Source organism: Hemitrygon akajei, chromosome 14 (genome assembly GCF_048418815.1).
Source record: "Hemitrygon akajei chromosome 14, sHemAka1.3, whole genome shotgun sequence".
Taxonomy (NCBI): Eukaryota; Metazoa; Chordata; class Chondrichthyes; order Myliobatiformes; family Dasyatidae; genus Hemitrygon; species Hemitrygon akajei.
The window spans coordinates 106,555,618-106,573,213 of NC_133137.1; the positions used below are offsets into that span (position 1 = coordinate 106,555,618).

A 17,596-nucleotide genomic window follows, 5' to 3' on the forward strand; every position below is an offset into this window, starting at 1 on the left:
TCAATGTCAGCAAGAACAAAGCTGAATATTGACTTCAGGGAAAAAAAACAGAGGTCGTTGAACCAGTCCTCATTGGAATTTGAGGTGGAGCAGTTCAGTACTTTTAAATTCCTCGTTATCGTTTCAGAAGACCTGTCCTGAGCCTAGCACATAAGGGCAATTGCGAAGAAAGCACAACATTGCCTCTACTTCCTTAGGAGTTTGTAAAGATTCAGCATGATATATAAAACTTTGCCAGACTTCTTTAGGTGAGTAGTGGAGAACATCATGCAACTTCATTTGCCCCATCATTGAAATGTTTCCACAACCTATGGACTCACTTTCAAGGACTCTTCATCTCATGTCTTGATATCAATTGCTTACTTATTTATTATTATTTATTTCTTTTTGTATTTGTGGGGTTTTTGGTCATTTGCACACTGGTTGAATGCCCAACAGTGTGGTCTTTCATTGATGTTATTATGGTTATTATTCTATTATGAATTTATTGAGTATGCCCACAAGAAAATTAATCTCAGGGTTGTATATGGTGATATATATGTACTTTGATAATAAATTTACTTTGAACTTTGAGAAATTGTCCTCTGTCATTCCCTTGCTCTTCCATTCTGTCCTCTCCAATCATCTAATTCTGCCAGAATTTATCTTCATTATTCTTGTTTTTTGGGGTTTATTTCCATGGAGTAAAAGCAGCAGAGACAGTTCTTCACTATGTGCAGACTGGCTACAGATGATGCCTGTCATCCCACTGTAAGGCAGTTAAAGCCAGGTCATGCTGATCTCCTATTCTTGGGCAGTTCCAAGATGCTGAATGACAGATGGGCAGTCATCTTTTCCAACACAGCAGTAATTTCTTCAAATGATCTTTACAGTGACCTTGTAATAACATCAACAGAAACAGGAAATATAGACCTCAGGGTGCTTCTACATGCTCACTGCCAATGGAGTACTACTGAATTGTATCTCATCATTCTAAAAAATACAACAAACACTTTACACACAGCCAAGTTCCATAATTAGCAAGCAAGCAGGGCAATTATTAAATACACTGTTTGACAAGATGCCACACATGAGGCTGCTAAACAAGAGCCCACAGTATATAAGGAACTATGGACAGAAGATTGGCTGATTGGCAGGAGGCAATAGAGTGGAATAAAGGAGGCCTTTCAGGTTGTCTGCTGGAGACTAGTAGTGAGCTGCAGGGGTCGGTGTTGGAACCGCTTCTTTTCATGTTGTATGTCAAATACGGAATTGGGCTCTGTGGCCCAGTTTGTGAATGATGCAAAGATAGGATGTGGGGCATGTGGTGTTGAGGAAACAGGGAGTCTACAGAAGATCTAGACAGATTAGGAGAATGGGAAAGAAGTGGCAAATGGAATACAGTTTTGGGATTGCATGGTTATGTTGGTATAAGGAATAAAGGCAGAGACTATCTTCTAAACGAGAAGCAAATTCAGAAATAGGAGATGCAAAGGAAATTGGAGTCTTAATGAAGGTTTCACCAAAGGTTAATTTGCAGGTTGAATTGGAAGCAAGGAATGTAAATACAATGTTAATATTTATTTTAAGAGGACTAGAATATAAAAGCAAGGATGTAATGCTGAGGCTTTATAAGGCTACATTTGGAATATTGTGAGCAGTTTTGAGCCACATATCTATGAAAGGATGTGCTAGCATTGGAGAGGGTCCAGAAGAGGTTTATAAGAATGATCCCAGGAAAAAAAGGAACAACACATGTGAAGTATTTGATGGCTATTGGCCCGTACTTACTGTAGTTTAGTAGAATTAGGGGGATTTTCATTGAAACCTGTCAAATATTGAAAGGCCTAAACCGTGTGGATGTTTCCAATAGTGGGAAAGTCTAGGACCAGAGAACACAGCTTCAGAAGAGAAGAACATCCTTTTAGATAGATAGATAAATAAATACTTTATTGACCCCCTAGGAAATTGCAGTGTCACAATAGCATTACAAGTGCACAGGTATACAAATATTAGAAGTAAGAAAGAAAAAATATAAGTTACCTCAAACAGTCTTAACAGGAGGGGTCATCGCTTCCTCGGCTATGTAGGTTGACTCATTATAGAGCCTAATAGCCGAGGGTAAAAATAACCTCATATAGCGCTCTTTGGAACAGCACAGTTGTCTTAGTCTATTACTAAGTGTTCCTCTGTTCAGTCAAGGTTGCATGCAGAGGGTGAAAAACATTGTCTAGAGTTGCCAGGATTTTCTGTAGGTCCTTTGTTCTACCACAGCCTCCAGTATGTCCTATTTGACTCCAAATACTGTAACAGAGCCAGTCATTCTAATAAGTGTATTGAGCCTGTTGGCATCACCCATGTTGATGCCATTGCCCCAGCACACCATCGCATAGAAGATTGTACTGGCAACAGCAGACTGTTAGAACATGTGAAGGAGAGGCCTGCCAAAGGACCTCAGTCTCTTCAGGAAGTAGAGGTGACTCTGGACCTTCTTGTACACAGCCTCTGTGTTGGTGCTCCACTCAAGTCTGTCATCCAGGTGCACCCCCAGCTACTTGTTGGTCCTCACCACATCCATGTCCTCACCATCAACAGTAACAGGGTGCAGTGCAGGCTTTGTCTTCCTAAAGTCCATCTCCTTTGTCTTATTGATTTTGAGCTGCAGATGATTCAGCTTGCACCATTTGACTAAATCCTCCACCAGGGCCCTGTATTCATCCTCCTGTCCTCCTTTTACACACACAACTATTGCTGAGTCATCAGAGAATTTCTGCAGATGACATGACTTAGTGTTGTATCTAAAGTCTGAGGTAAACAGGGTAAATCGGAAGGGAACTGATACAGTCCCCTGTGGGGCTCCAGTGCTGCTTATAGCCATCTCTTTAGAACAGAAATGAAGAAGAAATTTCTTTAGCCAGCGTGTGGTTAATCTATGGATATCATTGCCAAAGACAGCTTTGGAGGCCAATTCAGTGGGTGTATTTAAAGTGGAATTTGGTAGGTTCTTGCTTGGTAAGGACATCAAAAGTTACAGGGGAAGGCAGAAGAGTGGGACTTAGAGGAAAACAAATCAGCCACGATCGAATGGCAGAACAAACAAAATGGGCCAAATGGCCTAATTCTGTTGCTATGTCTTCAGGTTTTATGGTCGCGATTGAAGGATAACAATCCTCCAGGGCATTAAGAAGGAGTTTGCTTGTGGTCTTTGAAATAGTGCTTTGTCATTATTCACATCCACAAAAAAGAGAGGACCCAAGATGAACTTCTCACTTGTAAACAAGTATTTCTGAAGTTACAATGCAAACTCTGAAAAGTAACAGTTAATTTATCTTCTAGGTAGCAGCCTCCTTTTAGGGAGAACTGGTTTGGCGATTATGTTCATGAAGAATCTCACAACTATACGCACAGTACACAAAGCACAGATAAGCACATTTGGGTCACATAGTTCAATACTCTACTGAGTGGTGATTGGACTGTACCTTGAGCATTGGCTAGAAACACCCTTTAAGAAACTACAGTAACTCAAGATTCCCAGGACCATCCTTCTATTCCTGTGGGGGCCTTTGAGGGTTATCCTAGGAGTTACCATGAACTACACTACTTAGAATAGACATTGCAGGGAAAGAACATTTCATCCAAAGAGTTCATGAGAGCACTTATGTTCCACTCAATTGTTCTCTTCTCCTTCCTTATCACCTGATACCACAGTTTTCTTCTCCCTTATCTGATTTTCTAGCTTCTCTTTAAATACATCCTTATTATCTATTTCAATTATCTGCTCTGTGTGTTGGTGTGTGGCCTAGAGGGCAAGGCATCAGACTAGTAACCTGAAGGTCACTGGTTCGAGCCTCAGCTGAGGCAGCGTGTTTGTGTCCTTGAGCAAGGCACTTAACAACACATTGCTCTGCGACGTCACTGGTGCCAAGCTGCATGGGTCCTAGTGCCCTTCCCTTGGACAACATCGGTGGCATGGAGAGGGGAAGGCCTGCAGCTTGGGCAACTGCCGGTCTCCCATACAACCCTGCCCAGGCCTGTGCCCTGGAAACTCCAGGCGCAGGTCCATGGTCTCTCGAGACCGACGGATGCCACCACTGTCTGCTCTGATAACGATTCTGCATTGTCACCAGTCTGAATGAACATATTTCTTCTGAATTCTTCCTTTTTCTTTAGTCTTTTTTTTACTAACATGGATGGTCCTTAGTTTCTTCCTTCCCAAAAGTGAAAGAGTGTTCACCGTGAATATTTTGTTACTGCCTTTCATAATTTCAAGTCTTCTATTTGGTCCCTTTTTTATTAAAGGAAAAGAAACTCAGTCTGTTGATATTTTCCAGAATAGTAGGATCTTGCAGACAGATCTGATTTTATTTGGTAAGCTATCTTTATAGTTTTTTCCATGCTTCTATACTCTTCTTGCTGAACAGAATAACAGCTGAATATATGCTGCAATTATCTCATCAACAGTTCAATAGAAGATAAACATTGAATGAGAAGAGGCCCGACAGTAACAAAGCCAGGTTATAAAGACTGACATGCCTTTTTTTGGAGAGGAGAAAGTTGGGGTGTGGGGGGGAAAGTTGACAGTATTTAAATGATTACAGGACTGGGCAAATGGATAGTATAAGGTCCTTCTCATTGACAGAGGTGTCAAGGACTAGAAATCACAGATATTAAATAAAGGGAAAGAAATTAAGAATGAGATGGGGGAAAACTTACTTATGGTTAGAATCTGGAATGCTTTGCCTGAAGACCATATTCTGATTCACACAATTCAGGGAATGCCACATCATTAAAACAAAACTTGCTCTTGGGGGGTTGGGGGTGTTGTGAATACTATGGAGGGCTGTCAGATGTTACAGCGGGACATTGATAGGATGCAAAACTGGGCTGAGAAGCGGCAGATGGAGTTCAACCTAGATAAGTGTGAGGTGGTTCATTTTGGTAGGTCAAATATGATGGCAGAATATAGTATTAATGGTAAGACTCTTGGCAGTGTGGAGGATCAGAGGGATCTTGGGGTCCAAGTCCATAGGACACTCAAAGCTGCTGCGCAGATTGACTCTGTGGTTAAGGAGGCATACGGTGCATTGGCCTTTAACAATTGTGGGATTGAGTTTAAGAGCCAAGAGGTAATGTTGCAGCTATAGAGGACCCTGGTCAGACCTTACTTGGTGTATTGTGCTCAGTTCTGGTCACCTCACTACAGGAAGGACATGGAAACCATAGAAAGGGTGCAGAGGAGATTTACAAGATTGTTGTCTGGATTGGGGAGCATGCCTTACGAGAACAGGTTGAGTGAACTTGGCCTTTTCTCCTTGGAGTGGTGGAGGGTGAAAGGTGACCTGATAGAGGTGTATAAGATGATGAGAGGCATTGATTGTGTGGATAGTCAGAGGCTTTTTCCCAGGGCTGAAATGGCTATCATGAGAGGGCACAGTTTTAAGGCACTTGGAAGTAGGTAGAGAGGAGATGTCAGGGGTAAGTTTTTTTACACAGAGAGTGGTGAGTGTATGGAATGTGCTGCTGGTGACGGTGGGGGAAGTGGATACGATAGGGTCTTTTAAGAGAGCTTTGGATAAGTACGTGGAGCTTAGAAAAATAGAGGGCTATGGGTAAACCTAGTAATGTCTGAGGTAGGGACATGTCCTGCACAGCTTTTTGGGCCGAAGGGCCTGTATTGTGCTGTAAGTTTTTTATGTTTCTATCCCCTTTATCTATCCTACTTCCTACTTGTAATTTTCTCAAAGAATTCCAACAAGTTCATCTGGCAAGATTTACCCTTAAGGAAACCATACTGACTTTGTCCTATCTCGTCCTGTGTCACCAAGTACTCCATAACCTCAGATCAACTGGTCTATAATTTCCTTTCTGCTGTCTTCCTCCTTAAAGAGTGGAGTGACATTTGCAATTTTCCAGTCTTCTGGCACCATGCCAAAATCCAACGATTTTTTTAAAAGATCATTAATAATGCCTCCACAATCTCCACTGCTACCTGTTTCAGAACCCTAGGGTGCAGTTCATCTGGTCCAGGTGACTTATGTACCCTTAGGTCTTTCAGCTTTTTGAGCACCTTCTCCCTTGTAACAGTAACTGCACCCACTTCTCTTCCTTCACACTGCTAGAGTCTTCCATGGTGAAGACTGATGCAAAATACTCATTTACTTCATCTGCCATCTCTTTGCCCCCGTTATTATTTCTCTGGCCTCATTTTCTAATGATCCTATATCCATTTTCATCTCTTTTACTTTTTACATATTTGAAAAAGCTTCTACTATATACTTTGATATTGTTTGCTAGCTTGCTTTCATATTTTATTTTATCCTCCTAATGATTCTTTTTGTTGCTGTATGTAGGTTTTTAAAAGCTTCCGAATATTCTGTCTTACCACTAATTTTTGCATTGTTGTATGCCCTCTCTTTCCAGTCCTGATTAAGGGTCTCTGCCTGAAATGTCTACTTTTTATTCCTTTCCATTTATGCAGCCCATCTTGCTGAGTTTTGCCAGCATTTTGTGTATGTTTCTAAAGAATTAAGGGGAGTTTTTGTGCACGTGAAAGGAACTAGGTTGCAGGGTTACAGAGAAATAAGAAAAGGAATGGGATTGTTTGGATTGCTCTGCTGAGAGCTGGCATGAACCTCATGGTCTGACTGTTTGATAATATCTAACAAATACTTAATCACCTATTTAGGTGCCCTTGCTGCATGTTTATCAATATATCCTCTTAATATGCTGTAGTCCTCCATAAATCTTAACCCTCCCAATTTGACATTATTTACATATTTAGAAAATGGGGGTTTCATTCAATGTGTAAATCACTAAATCAAATCTGGATCCACACTGGCCCTATTGGAGTATAAAAGTTGCATTGTTTGCTGTGTAACCAAAACTATTTAGTCAGCTTTGAGTTTGCTATTTGCTATGCATGTATCCAATTTAGTAGGAGAATGAAATCTTAAGAAGAGGGACGCCTCACGTCTTAATAAGCTGGTAAGGAAGGCGGGCTCTGTCGTGGGCAAAGTACTGGAGAGTATAACATCGGTAGCTGAGCGAAGGGCGCTGAGTAGGCTACGGTCAATTATGGAAAACCCTGAACATCCTCTACATAGCACCATCCAGAGACAGAGAAGCAGTTTCAGCGACAGGTTGCTATCGATGCAATGCTCCTCAGACAGGATGAAGAGGTCAATACTCCCCAATGCCATTAGGCTTTACAATTCAACCGCCAGGAGTAAGATATGTTAAAGTGCCGGGGTTGATTGTATTTAATGTATTTAAGTAAACTACTAAAGAACTTTTTAAAAGCTATTATTAATGCTTTTTGAGAGAGTGATTTAGATGCATATCATATTTTTACTGAGTTAAGTATTGTATGTAATTAGTTTTGCTGCAAGTGTATGGGACATTGGAAAAAATGTTGAATTTCCCCATGGGGATGAATAAAGTATCTATCTATCTATCTATCTATCTAGAAGATAATGGTGTGTTAATGAGAGGCTAGCTAAGAGATGTAGATTATGTAGTCAACTTTGAGTTTGCTATTTGCTATGCATGTATCCAATTTAGTAGGAGAATGAAATCTTAAGAAAGTAGAAGATAATGGTGTGTTAATGAGAGGCTAGCTAAGAGATGTAGATTATGTAGTCAGCTTTGAGTTTGCTATTTGCTATGCATGTATCCAATTTAGTAGGAGAATGAAATCTTAAGAATGTAGATTATAATGGTGTGTTAATAAGAGGTAGCTAAAAGATGTAGATTAGAACATGATTAAGTTAATGGGTAAAAACAATAGTGGCGGATGTACTTGTGATACGCAACTGTAGACCGATTGGATATGCTAATGCAACTAAACCAGGAGATTGCTATAAAAAATGCTATGTACAAGGATCGGTGGGCAATCGGCGACTAGCTCAATGACTGTCTCAGCTTTGATTTGCAAATTAAAGGTTAATACTTCTTGAAGAATCTTCTGCATCTCCTGGTCGTTTGTGGGGCACGAGAAACCACGACAGCCCCAGGAATGACCTATCTCTCTTACTCTGAAAAGATGATATTGCCCATTGTGTGTCTGTACAACTAGACATCAAATAAATAAAGGCACACAATTGGAGAAGTTAACATGTATATTCACTTTGTAGAGAGAGAGAGCAACAAATCAATGCACATGCAAGATTCTCAGTCAATAATTTGTGTTAAGGGGAGTCACTGCGCTATAAGAAATAGATCCATACATCACACTTCCTCTCCCTTTAGATTAATGTAATATAGAACTATATGTAATATTCAATTTCCCTTTTGCAAACCTTATTCAAATAAACATGTTTGCACAATAACAGTGTTTTCTTTATTTTTCTCTTTTTAACTACGGTAATAGTCCACACTTAACTTCGCTATACTAAAGATTCAGTCTTTTTGGTGGTGCTCTGTTTCATTCAGGGTAGTACCTCTGGCCCTGTGGAGTGGCATCAGGTTTGGCAGATGTCTTGTCAAAGACAATTTCTCTGTTGTAGATATTACGTTACTTTTAGTGACATGATCATCACTGAGGGCTTAGTCCGGTGGCTATAATTTGTCCATCTTGTTGGATGCAGTTGACTCAGGTGTGTTCTTCAGCTGAATGCCCAGTACCTGGTCCACATGACATCTCCATGTATCATCTTCAACATTCACTGTGTACATTAGTGGTCCACTGGTAGCTATCTTACTGGGTGTCCACTTGTCTTCTTGGTAATCACGTGCTAGAATGCCTGTCCTCAAAACTCCTTGTTGATTCACTTGGCAACTAGCTGAACTGTTTGTTCTGCACTTCCCTCCATAGGTCTGGTTTCCAGTGGTCTATGTGAGATCTCAGATTCCTGCTTGTGAACAGCATTTCAGGGGTTTGACTTGTATATTGATGCACAAAAAGGAAGTTGTCCACCTTGTGCTGTAGAGAAATGTCCTCCTTGTCGATAGCCTTAATGGACTTCTTGAAGGTTCTGATAAAACTGTTCAGCTAACCCATTTGTTGCTGGGTGGTGGGCTGACTTGAAATGTTTGATGCTATTTTTCTTCATGAATAGTCTGATTTCTTCTGACTTGTATTGTGGTCTGTTGTCACTCACAATTTGATTTGCTAAGCCATTTCTGGAGAAGATAGTCCTTAGTGTGGAAATCAATTTTTTTTTAAGGTGGTTGACTTCATTGGTTTGACTCCTGGCCACTTCAAATGAGAATCCACAGCAATCAGAAACATAGAGCCCATGAATAGCTTAGCAAAGTCAATATCCCTCTTTGCCATGCTGAAGGCGGTCATTCCCATGGGTCTAACGTGCCTGCGTCTATCTATTCCCGTAGCTCTGGGTGAGACTCTTCATCTTGAACTGTACTCAGGCGTCCTTCATGCGGGTTCTGGTGCTCAGTTTAGAAGGAGCCACAACACCAGATGCTCACATCAGCATTCTTTGACATACAGAAAGTTGGTGCTATCTCCTGAGAACTCTGGAAACATAGGATTACCATGAGCTGGCCATCATTGCATGGCAATGTCATAGACTTTTGACAATGTCATACCATTCCTTGTTTCTCTTTGTATTTCAGTAGTTATTACCAGCAGCTGGTCCACCAATGCTTTGTGGAACAGCTCCATTGGGTCACAGAATGAAGACTTCTTCTTCAGTTGTCAACTGTGGAGAACGTGACAAGCCATCAGTATTGATGCGTTTTTTTTTAGTACCCTTGAACTATAAGTGTGGGCTCCTTGGAAAACTGCCCAACATTGCAACCAGGTAGCAGACATCACTGGGATTCCCTTCCTGGGACTGAAAATGGACATAAAGAGCAGGTGGTCTGTTACTAGAGTGAACTTTTGTCTGTAGAGGTAGTGGTGGAACTTCTTTATTCCCAATACTAGACTAAGGGCCCCTTGGTTGATCTGTGATTCCACTTTATGGAATCTTGGTGTTGATGCTTCATCCATTTCAATTTTAGCCTTCATGCCTTTGAATTTACCAATACCCTTCTCAATAGCATTAAGCAGCTGTGGCAGTCTCTGGTTGGTGCAGTTGCCTGTTGATGACTCATTGAGAGTTTTGATTGGGTTCCAGTCCAGTTGGGAGTTTTCTCAACCATTCTTATTTTTAGAAAGCATTTGATAAGGTGCCAAACATGAGGCTGCTTAACGAGATTAAAAACCTGTGGCATTAGGGAAAGATACTGGCATGGGGGGAATGGCTGACAGGCAGGATGCAGCGAGTGGGAATAAAAGGGGCCTTTTCTGGTTGGCTGCCGGTGACTAGTGGTGTTTCTCGGTGGTCAGTATAGGGACTGCTACTTTTCAAATTGCTTGTTAATGATTTAGATAATGGAATTGATGGCTTTGTTGCAAAGTTTGTGGATGATACAAAGATATGTGGAGTGATGGAGGAACAAATTGGAAGGATGGGCAAAAAAGTGGGCAGATGGAGTAGTGTTGGGAAATGTACTGTAATACATTTTGATGAAAGGAACAATAGTGTGGACTATTATCTAAATGGGGAGAAGGTTCAAACATCAGAGGTTCAGAAGGACTTAGGAGTCCTCATGCAAGACTCTTGGGAGGTTAATTTACAGGTAGAGTCTGTGGTAAAGAAGGCAAATGTAATGTTGCCATTTATTTCAAGGGGAATAGAATATAAAAGCAAGGAGATAATGCTGAGGCTTTAGAAACAGTAGTTAGGCCGCACTTGGAGTATTGTCAACAGTTTTGGGCCTCATATCTCAGAAAGGATGTGTTGTCATTGGTGAATCCAGAGGAGGTTCACAAGGATGATTCTGGGAATTAAGGTGTCAACATATGAGGAGCATTTGGCAGTTTTGGGCCTGTACTCAGAAAAATTTAGAAGATCTCATTGAATGTTGAAAAGACTAGATAGAGTGGATATGGAGAGGATATTTCCTATGGTAGGGGTATCCAGACTAGAGGGTATAGCCTCAAAATTGAGGAGCGACTTTCTAGAACAGAGGCAAGGAGGATTTTTTAAGCCAAAGAGTAGTGAATCTGTGGAATGCTCTGCCATAGACTGCGGTGGAGGCCAAATCCATGGGGATACTTAAGCCAGAAGTTGACCATTTCCTGATTGGTCAGGGCATCAAAGGATATGACGAGGAGGCAAGTGTATGGGGTTGAGTGGGATCTGGGATCAGCCACGATGGAATGGTGGAGCAGACTCGATGGGCTGAATGGTCTAACTCTGCTCCTATGTCTTATGGTCTATTCAGGTCCGAAAGGTGCTGTCCCTCCACCTTTCAACACATAAAACTCCAACTGCTGTGCTTTGCCTCTGTAGGTCACATCCACTTTCAGTTTGCTCTTGGGAGACATTTTTTTCACCTGTTTAGGTCTTTAGCATCACCAAAGTATTTTCTAACAGTAGCTTAGAAAATAGTCTGTTGTAATCAGCCGCTGAAATTACAGACAAAGCTGACCCTGTACCAGCTCAATTTTCAGTTCTACACCAGACATATCTGTTGTGATCCATATGATTTAGCGATCTGAATCAGGAATGCTATTTCGTTCTAGGCATGACAGCTCACCTTTATCAGACACTGTGTCATTTGATTCAGTTTCACAATCAGTCCTTTATTGCATTTGTTTGGTTTTGTATTTGAAATTTTTCTCTTTGTGCTTTTTGTCTGACTTGCACACTCTCTCTACATGGCCTTGTCTATGGCACTTTCTACAATCTTTTTCTTTGAACCAATTGCATTATGGAGAATTTGCCACACAATAACATTTTTAGTTCTCTGCACCATTCAGGGACATTTTCTGCATTTCACATTCTAAACTTTTTTTTGTGTAGTTCTGCCACATCCTTTGCTGCAGCCTCTAACAATATTGCAATGGTCAAGGTACGTTTGAAGGTTAGGTCACTTTCTGACAGCAGCCTCTTTTCAGCGCTTAGACTGTGTGTGGCACATACAAGCCAGTCCCTTAATGCATCAAAAAGTCCATCTCCAAGCAGTTCTGCAATGTATTGAGAAATGCTTTCATCCTTCGACTGGTTCCTTCTGTGAAATCTAAATATCTCAGCTGTTATTGACTGGTTCCTTTGGTGAAATTTAAATCTCTCAGCTACTACTAGCAGTTTTGCACTCAAGTGATTTTGTAAAATTTTGATAATTCTGTCGAATGTCTTGCTTGCTGGCTTTTCAGGAGTTAGTAAGTTGCGTAAGAGACTGTACGTTCTAGCACTCATTAAGCTAAGAAGTGTGGTGACCATCTTTACCTCATCCATGTTGTTAACATTACAATACAGTTCAACCCTCTTGATATATATGATTACGAGTTCTCATTCGCGTTATCAAAATGTGTCAACTTTCCTGACCAAGGCTATCCTCACATTATTTTTACGTTAGTTTTGTTTGTTGTGTGTCTTTCACTGTGTACAGTGCATTGTTACTCAGGAACCTTTTTCTAGCATCCATGACCATCTTCTTTGTATTAGTCTACACTTATCTCTCATCCTTCCTCTAAATTGTTGTCTTGTAACTGTCATTGCAGTTAGTGATAATCACTGACATTTGGATTCATACTTGTTGCCTATTTATTGTGCCCGTACAAATACATATCAAATAAATAAAGGCATGAACTTGGAGGTGTGGGTGGGTCGGGTGAGAGAGATAGAGATGTGAATGCTAAGTTATCAGTAAATAATTAGTGCTAAGGGGAGTCATTGTGTTAAAATAGATCCAAACATCATGCACATCATCTCTGATCTGTTTTCAGCCTGATTTTACATTGATATTCAGATATTAGTCAGTTATGCTTGAATTTATAGAAGGCTCTTTAGAAATGTAAACGTAGTGTATAAATACAATCCTATGTACTTTATTTTAGCGGTTCACAGAATTCAGGGAATGCCACGTCAGTCAAACAAAACTTGCTCTTTTAAAATTAATGACATTTCACCTGTGAATTTTCGTTTCCTACTATTTATTCTTTCATTTTCGGGAAAAGGCTATTTTTGTTAAGACTTGGTTGAGATTGGTCTATGAATTTTAATCTGCTAACATACCTAATTCTTTGAATGAAAAACCGAAGGGTTCGCTTCAGTATAGCATATCGTGTAAAATGCTCCACTATTTTGAAGTACTACCCAATCCGACATACATTAAACCAGGGCTACTCTGTTGGACATTATTTGAAGTGTAATGAAGTTGACGACAGTGTCAAATTCGCATCCATCAGCTACACCACAAAAAATGTTTAATTAGCTATAAAGGGTATAAATTGCCCAAGAAATGAAATTAACAGGAGCTGTTGGGTTTCCAGGGTGGGCACATAATCCCCTTCTGCAAGGTAAGATCTCTAGGAATCTCCGAGGACCCCGATTTCCATCCGGCGTCGGTGGGAGGAAAAGACAAAACCCTGCGGTGACTCAGGACAATTTCCTTCCTCCTCCAGATGCCACTCGACCCGCTGAGTTGTACTAGCCCCACCACGTGTCTCCACCGAAACCGACATGCTCACCTTACACAGCAGCGGCGGCGGCGGCGGCCCAGCGCATGCGCATACGTGCCCGCCTGCGGCTGGTGCGTGAGCACGCCGTGTGTGGCGGCACATTCAGGGAGCGTGCGTGCGCGCCCCCAGGCGGAGGCTCGTGCCCGAGCCAGTGGCCTGGCGCCCGCTCGCCCTCGGCAACCCCCGCCCCGGGCTTCGCTCATTCACTCACCGCTGCTCTCCTCTCGTCTCTCTGCAGCATGGCCGATTACCTGATCAGCGGCGGCACCGGCTACGTGCCCGAGGATGGCCTCACTGCACAGATTCTCTTCGCTTCCGCTGACGGACTCACTTATAAGTAAGTGTTGTAGCGCCCATGGGTGCTTCCCGGCGGGACACGTTGCAGAGCGGGCGGATGCAATCGGTGACCCATGCTGTCAGTCCCCACCCCACAGCGCCTGGACCTCGCTTTCTGCCCGAGCAGAGCAGGACCACACCTATCGACTGCGCCACCCATCCAGTCCTCTCAACATTTTTATCCTCAGCTCCTCACCGTGATCCCCTCCACCCTGATCCCTATCCTGTGATTTCTCCCCGTGACCCCCCACATGTGATCTCTCTCCCCGACAGGCTTTCCCGCGGATCCCCCTCCTGTGATCTCCCTCCTCTGAACCCTCTCCAGTGACCCCTTCCCACGTGAACCCTCTCCAGTGACCCCGTCCCGTGACCCCCTCCCCCGTGAACCCTCTCCAGTGACCCACTCCCCTGTGAACCCTCTCCAGTAACCCCCTCCAGTGACCCCCTCCCCGTGAACCCTCCCCAGTAACCCCCTCCAGTGACCCCATCCCACGTGAACCCTCTCCAGTGACCCCCTCCCCTCTGAACCCTCTCCAGTAACCCCCTCCAGTGACCCCCTCCCCATGAACCCTCTACAGTAACCCCCTCCAGTGACCCCCTCCCCGTCAACCCTCTCCAGTGACCCCTTCCCACGTGAACCCTCTCCAGTGACCCCGTCCCGTGACCCCCTCCCCCGTGAACCCTCTCCAGTGACCCACTCCCCTGTGAACCCTCTCCAGTAACCCCCTCCAGTGACCCCCTCCCCGTGAACCCTCCCCAGTAACCCCCTCCAGTGACCCCATCCCACGTGAACCCTCTCCAGTGACCCCCTCCCCCGTGAACCCTCTCCAGTGACCCCCTCCAGTGACCCCATCCCACGTGAACCCTCTCCAGTGACCCCCTCCCCCGTGAACCCTCTCCAGTGACCCCCTCCCCTCTGAACCCTCTCCAGTAACCCCCTCCAGTGACCCCCTCCCCGTCAACCCTCTCCAGTGACCCCTTCCCACGTGAACCCTCTCCAGTGACCCCGTCCCGTGACCCCCTCCCCCGTGAACCCTCTCCAGTGACCCCCTCCCCTGTAAACCCTCTCCAGTAACCCCCTCCCCTGTGAACCCTCTCCAGTAACCCCTCCAGTGACCCCCTCCCCATGAACCCTCTCATGACCCCCCTCCCCATGAATCCTCTCCCCTGTGAACCCTCTCCAGTGACCCCCTCCCCGTGAACCCTCTCCAGTGACCCCCTCCCCGTGAACCCTCTCCAGTAACCCCCTCCAGTGACCCCCTCCCCGTGAACCCTCTCCAGTGACCCCCTCCCCGTGAACCCTCTCATGACCCCCTCCCCGTGAACCCTCTCCAGTAACCCCCTCCAGTGACCCCCTCCCCGTGAACCCTCTCGTGACCCCCTCCCCGTGAACCCTCTCGTGACCCCCTCCCCGTGAACCCTCTCCAGTGACCCCCTCCCCGTGAACCCTCTCCAGTAACCCCCTCCAGTGACCCCCCCGTGAACCCTGTCCAGTAACCCCCCCGTGAACCCTCTCCAGTGACCCCCTCCCTGTAAACACTCTCCAGTGACCCCTTCCCATGTGAACCCTCTCCAGTGACCCCGTCCCGTGACTCCCTCCCCGTGAACCATCTCCAGTGACCCCTCCCCTGTGAACCCTCTCCAGTGACCCCCTCCCCGTGAACCCTCTCCAGTAACCCCCTCCAGTGACCCCATCCCACGTGAACCCTCTCCAGTGACCCCCTCCCCCGTGAACCCTCTCCAGTGACCCCCTCCCCTCTGAACCCTCTCCAGTAACCCCCTCCAGTGACCCCCTCCCCATGAACCCTCTCCAGTAACCCCCTCCAGTGACCCCCTCCCCGTCAACCCTCTCCAGTGACCCCTTCCCACGTGAACCCTCTCCAGTGACCCCGTCCTGTGACCCCCTCCCCCGTGAACCCACTGCAGTGACCCCCTCCCCTGTAAACCCTCTCCAGTAACCCCCTCCCCTGTGAACCCTCTCCAGTAACCCCTCCAGTGACCCCCTCCCCGTGAACCCTCTCGTGACCCCCCTCCCCATGAATCCTCTCCCCTGTGAACCCTCTCCAGTGACCCCCTCCCCGTGAACCCCCTCCAGTGACCCCCTCCCCGTGAACCCCCTCCAGTGACCCCCTCCCCGTGAACCCTCTCGTGACCCCCTCCCCGTGAACCCTCTCGTGACCCCCCTCCCCATGAATCCTCTCCCCTGTGAACCCTCTCCAGTGACCCCCTCCCCGTGAACCCCCTCCAGTGACCCCCTCCCCGTGAACCCCCTCCAGTGACCCCCTCCCCGTGAACCCTCTCGTGACCCCCTCCCCGTGAACCCTCTCGTGACCCCCTCCCCGTGAACCCTCTCGTGACCCCCTCCCCGTGAACCCTCTCCAGTAACCCCCTCCAGTGACCCCCCCGTGAACCCTGTCCAGTAACCCCCCCCGTGAACCCTCTCCAGTGACCCCCTCCCTGTAAACCCTCTCCAGTGACCCCTTCCCATGTGAACCCTCTCCAGTGACCCCGTCCCGTGACTCCCTCCCCGTGAACCCTCTCGTGACCCCCTCCCCGTGAACCCTCTTGTGACCCCCTTCCCATGAACCCTCTCCAGTAACCCCCTCCAGTGACCCCCCCGTGAACCCTGTCCAGTAACCCCTCCCGTGAACCCTCTCCAGTGACCCCCTCCCTGTAAACCCTCTCCAGTGACCCCTTCCCATGAACCCTCTCCAGTGACCCCCCCGTGAACCCTCTCGTGACCCCCTCCCTGTGAATCCCCTCCCCGTGAATCCCCTCCCCGTGAATCCCCTCCCCGTGAATCCTCTCCCCTGTGAACCCTCTCCAGTGACCCCCTCCCCGTGAACTCTCTCCAGTGACCCCCTCCCCCGTGAACCCCCTCCAGTGACCCCCTGCCCGTGAACCCTCTCCAGTAACCCCCTCCAGTGACCCCCTCCCCGTGAACCCTCTCCAGTAACCCCCTCCAGTGACCCCATCCCACGTGAACCCTCTCCAGTGACCCCCTCCCCCGTGAACAATCTCCAGTGACCCCCTCCCTTCTGAACAGTAACCCCCTCCAGTGACCCCCTCCCCATGAACCCTCTCCAGTAACCCCCTCCAGTGACCCCCTCCCCGTCAACCCTCTCCAGTGACCCCTTCCCACGTGAACCCTCTCCAGTGACCCCGTCCCGTGACCCCCTCCCCCGTGAACCCTCTCCAGTGACCCCCTCCCCTGTAAACCCTCTCCAGTAACCCCCTCCAGTGACCCCCTCCCCTGTGAACCCTCTCCAGTAACCCCTCCAGTGACCCCCTCCCCGTGAACCCTCTCGTGACCCCCCTCCCCATGAATCCTCTCCCCTGTGAACCCTCTCCAGTGACCCCCTCCCCGTGAACCCTCTCCAGTGACCCCCTCCAGTGACCCCCTCCCTGTGAACCCTCTCGTGACCCCCTCCCCGTGAACCCTCTCGTGACCCCCTCCCCGTGAACCCTCTCCAGTGACCCCCTCCCCGTGTACCCTCTCGTGACCCCCTCCCCGTGAACCCTCTCGTGACCCCCTCCCCGTGAACCCTCTCCAGTGACCCCCTCCCCGTGAACCCACTCGTGACCCCCTCCCCGTGAACCCTCTCGTGACCCCCTTCCCATGAACCCTCTCCAGTAACCCCCTCCAGTGACCCCCCCGTGAACCCTGTCCTGTAACCCCCCCCGTGAACCCTCTCCAGTGACCCCCTCCCTGTAAACCCTCTCCAGTGACCCCTTCCCATGTGAACCCTCTCCAGTGACCCCGTCCCGTGACTCCCTCCCCGTGAACCCTCTCCAGTGACCCCTCCC

General features: G+C 46.6%; 1 protein-coding gene across 4 annotated transcripts in view; it reads left to right on the forward strand.

Annotated features, from left to right (window-relative positions):
* Positions 1-17,596, forward strand: part of impdh1a (IMP (inosine 5'-monophosphate) dehydrogenase 1a) — a 112,367-nt gene that overhangs the window by 41,399 nt on the left and 53,372 nt on the right. For all 4 annotated transcript variants that reach the window (XM_073066887.1, XM_073066886.1, XM_073066889.1 and 1 more), the window contains exon 2: positions 13,692-13,790. In XM_073066887.1, coding sequence (XP_072922988.1) covers positions 13,692-13,790 — 99 coding nt within the window. The remainder of the gene's footprint in view (positions 1-13,691; positions 13,791-17,596) is intronic.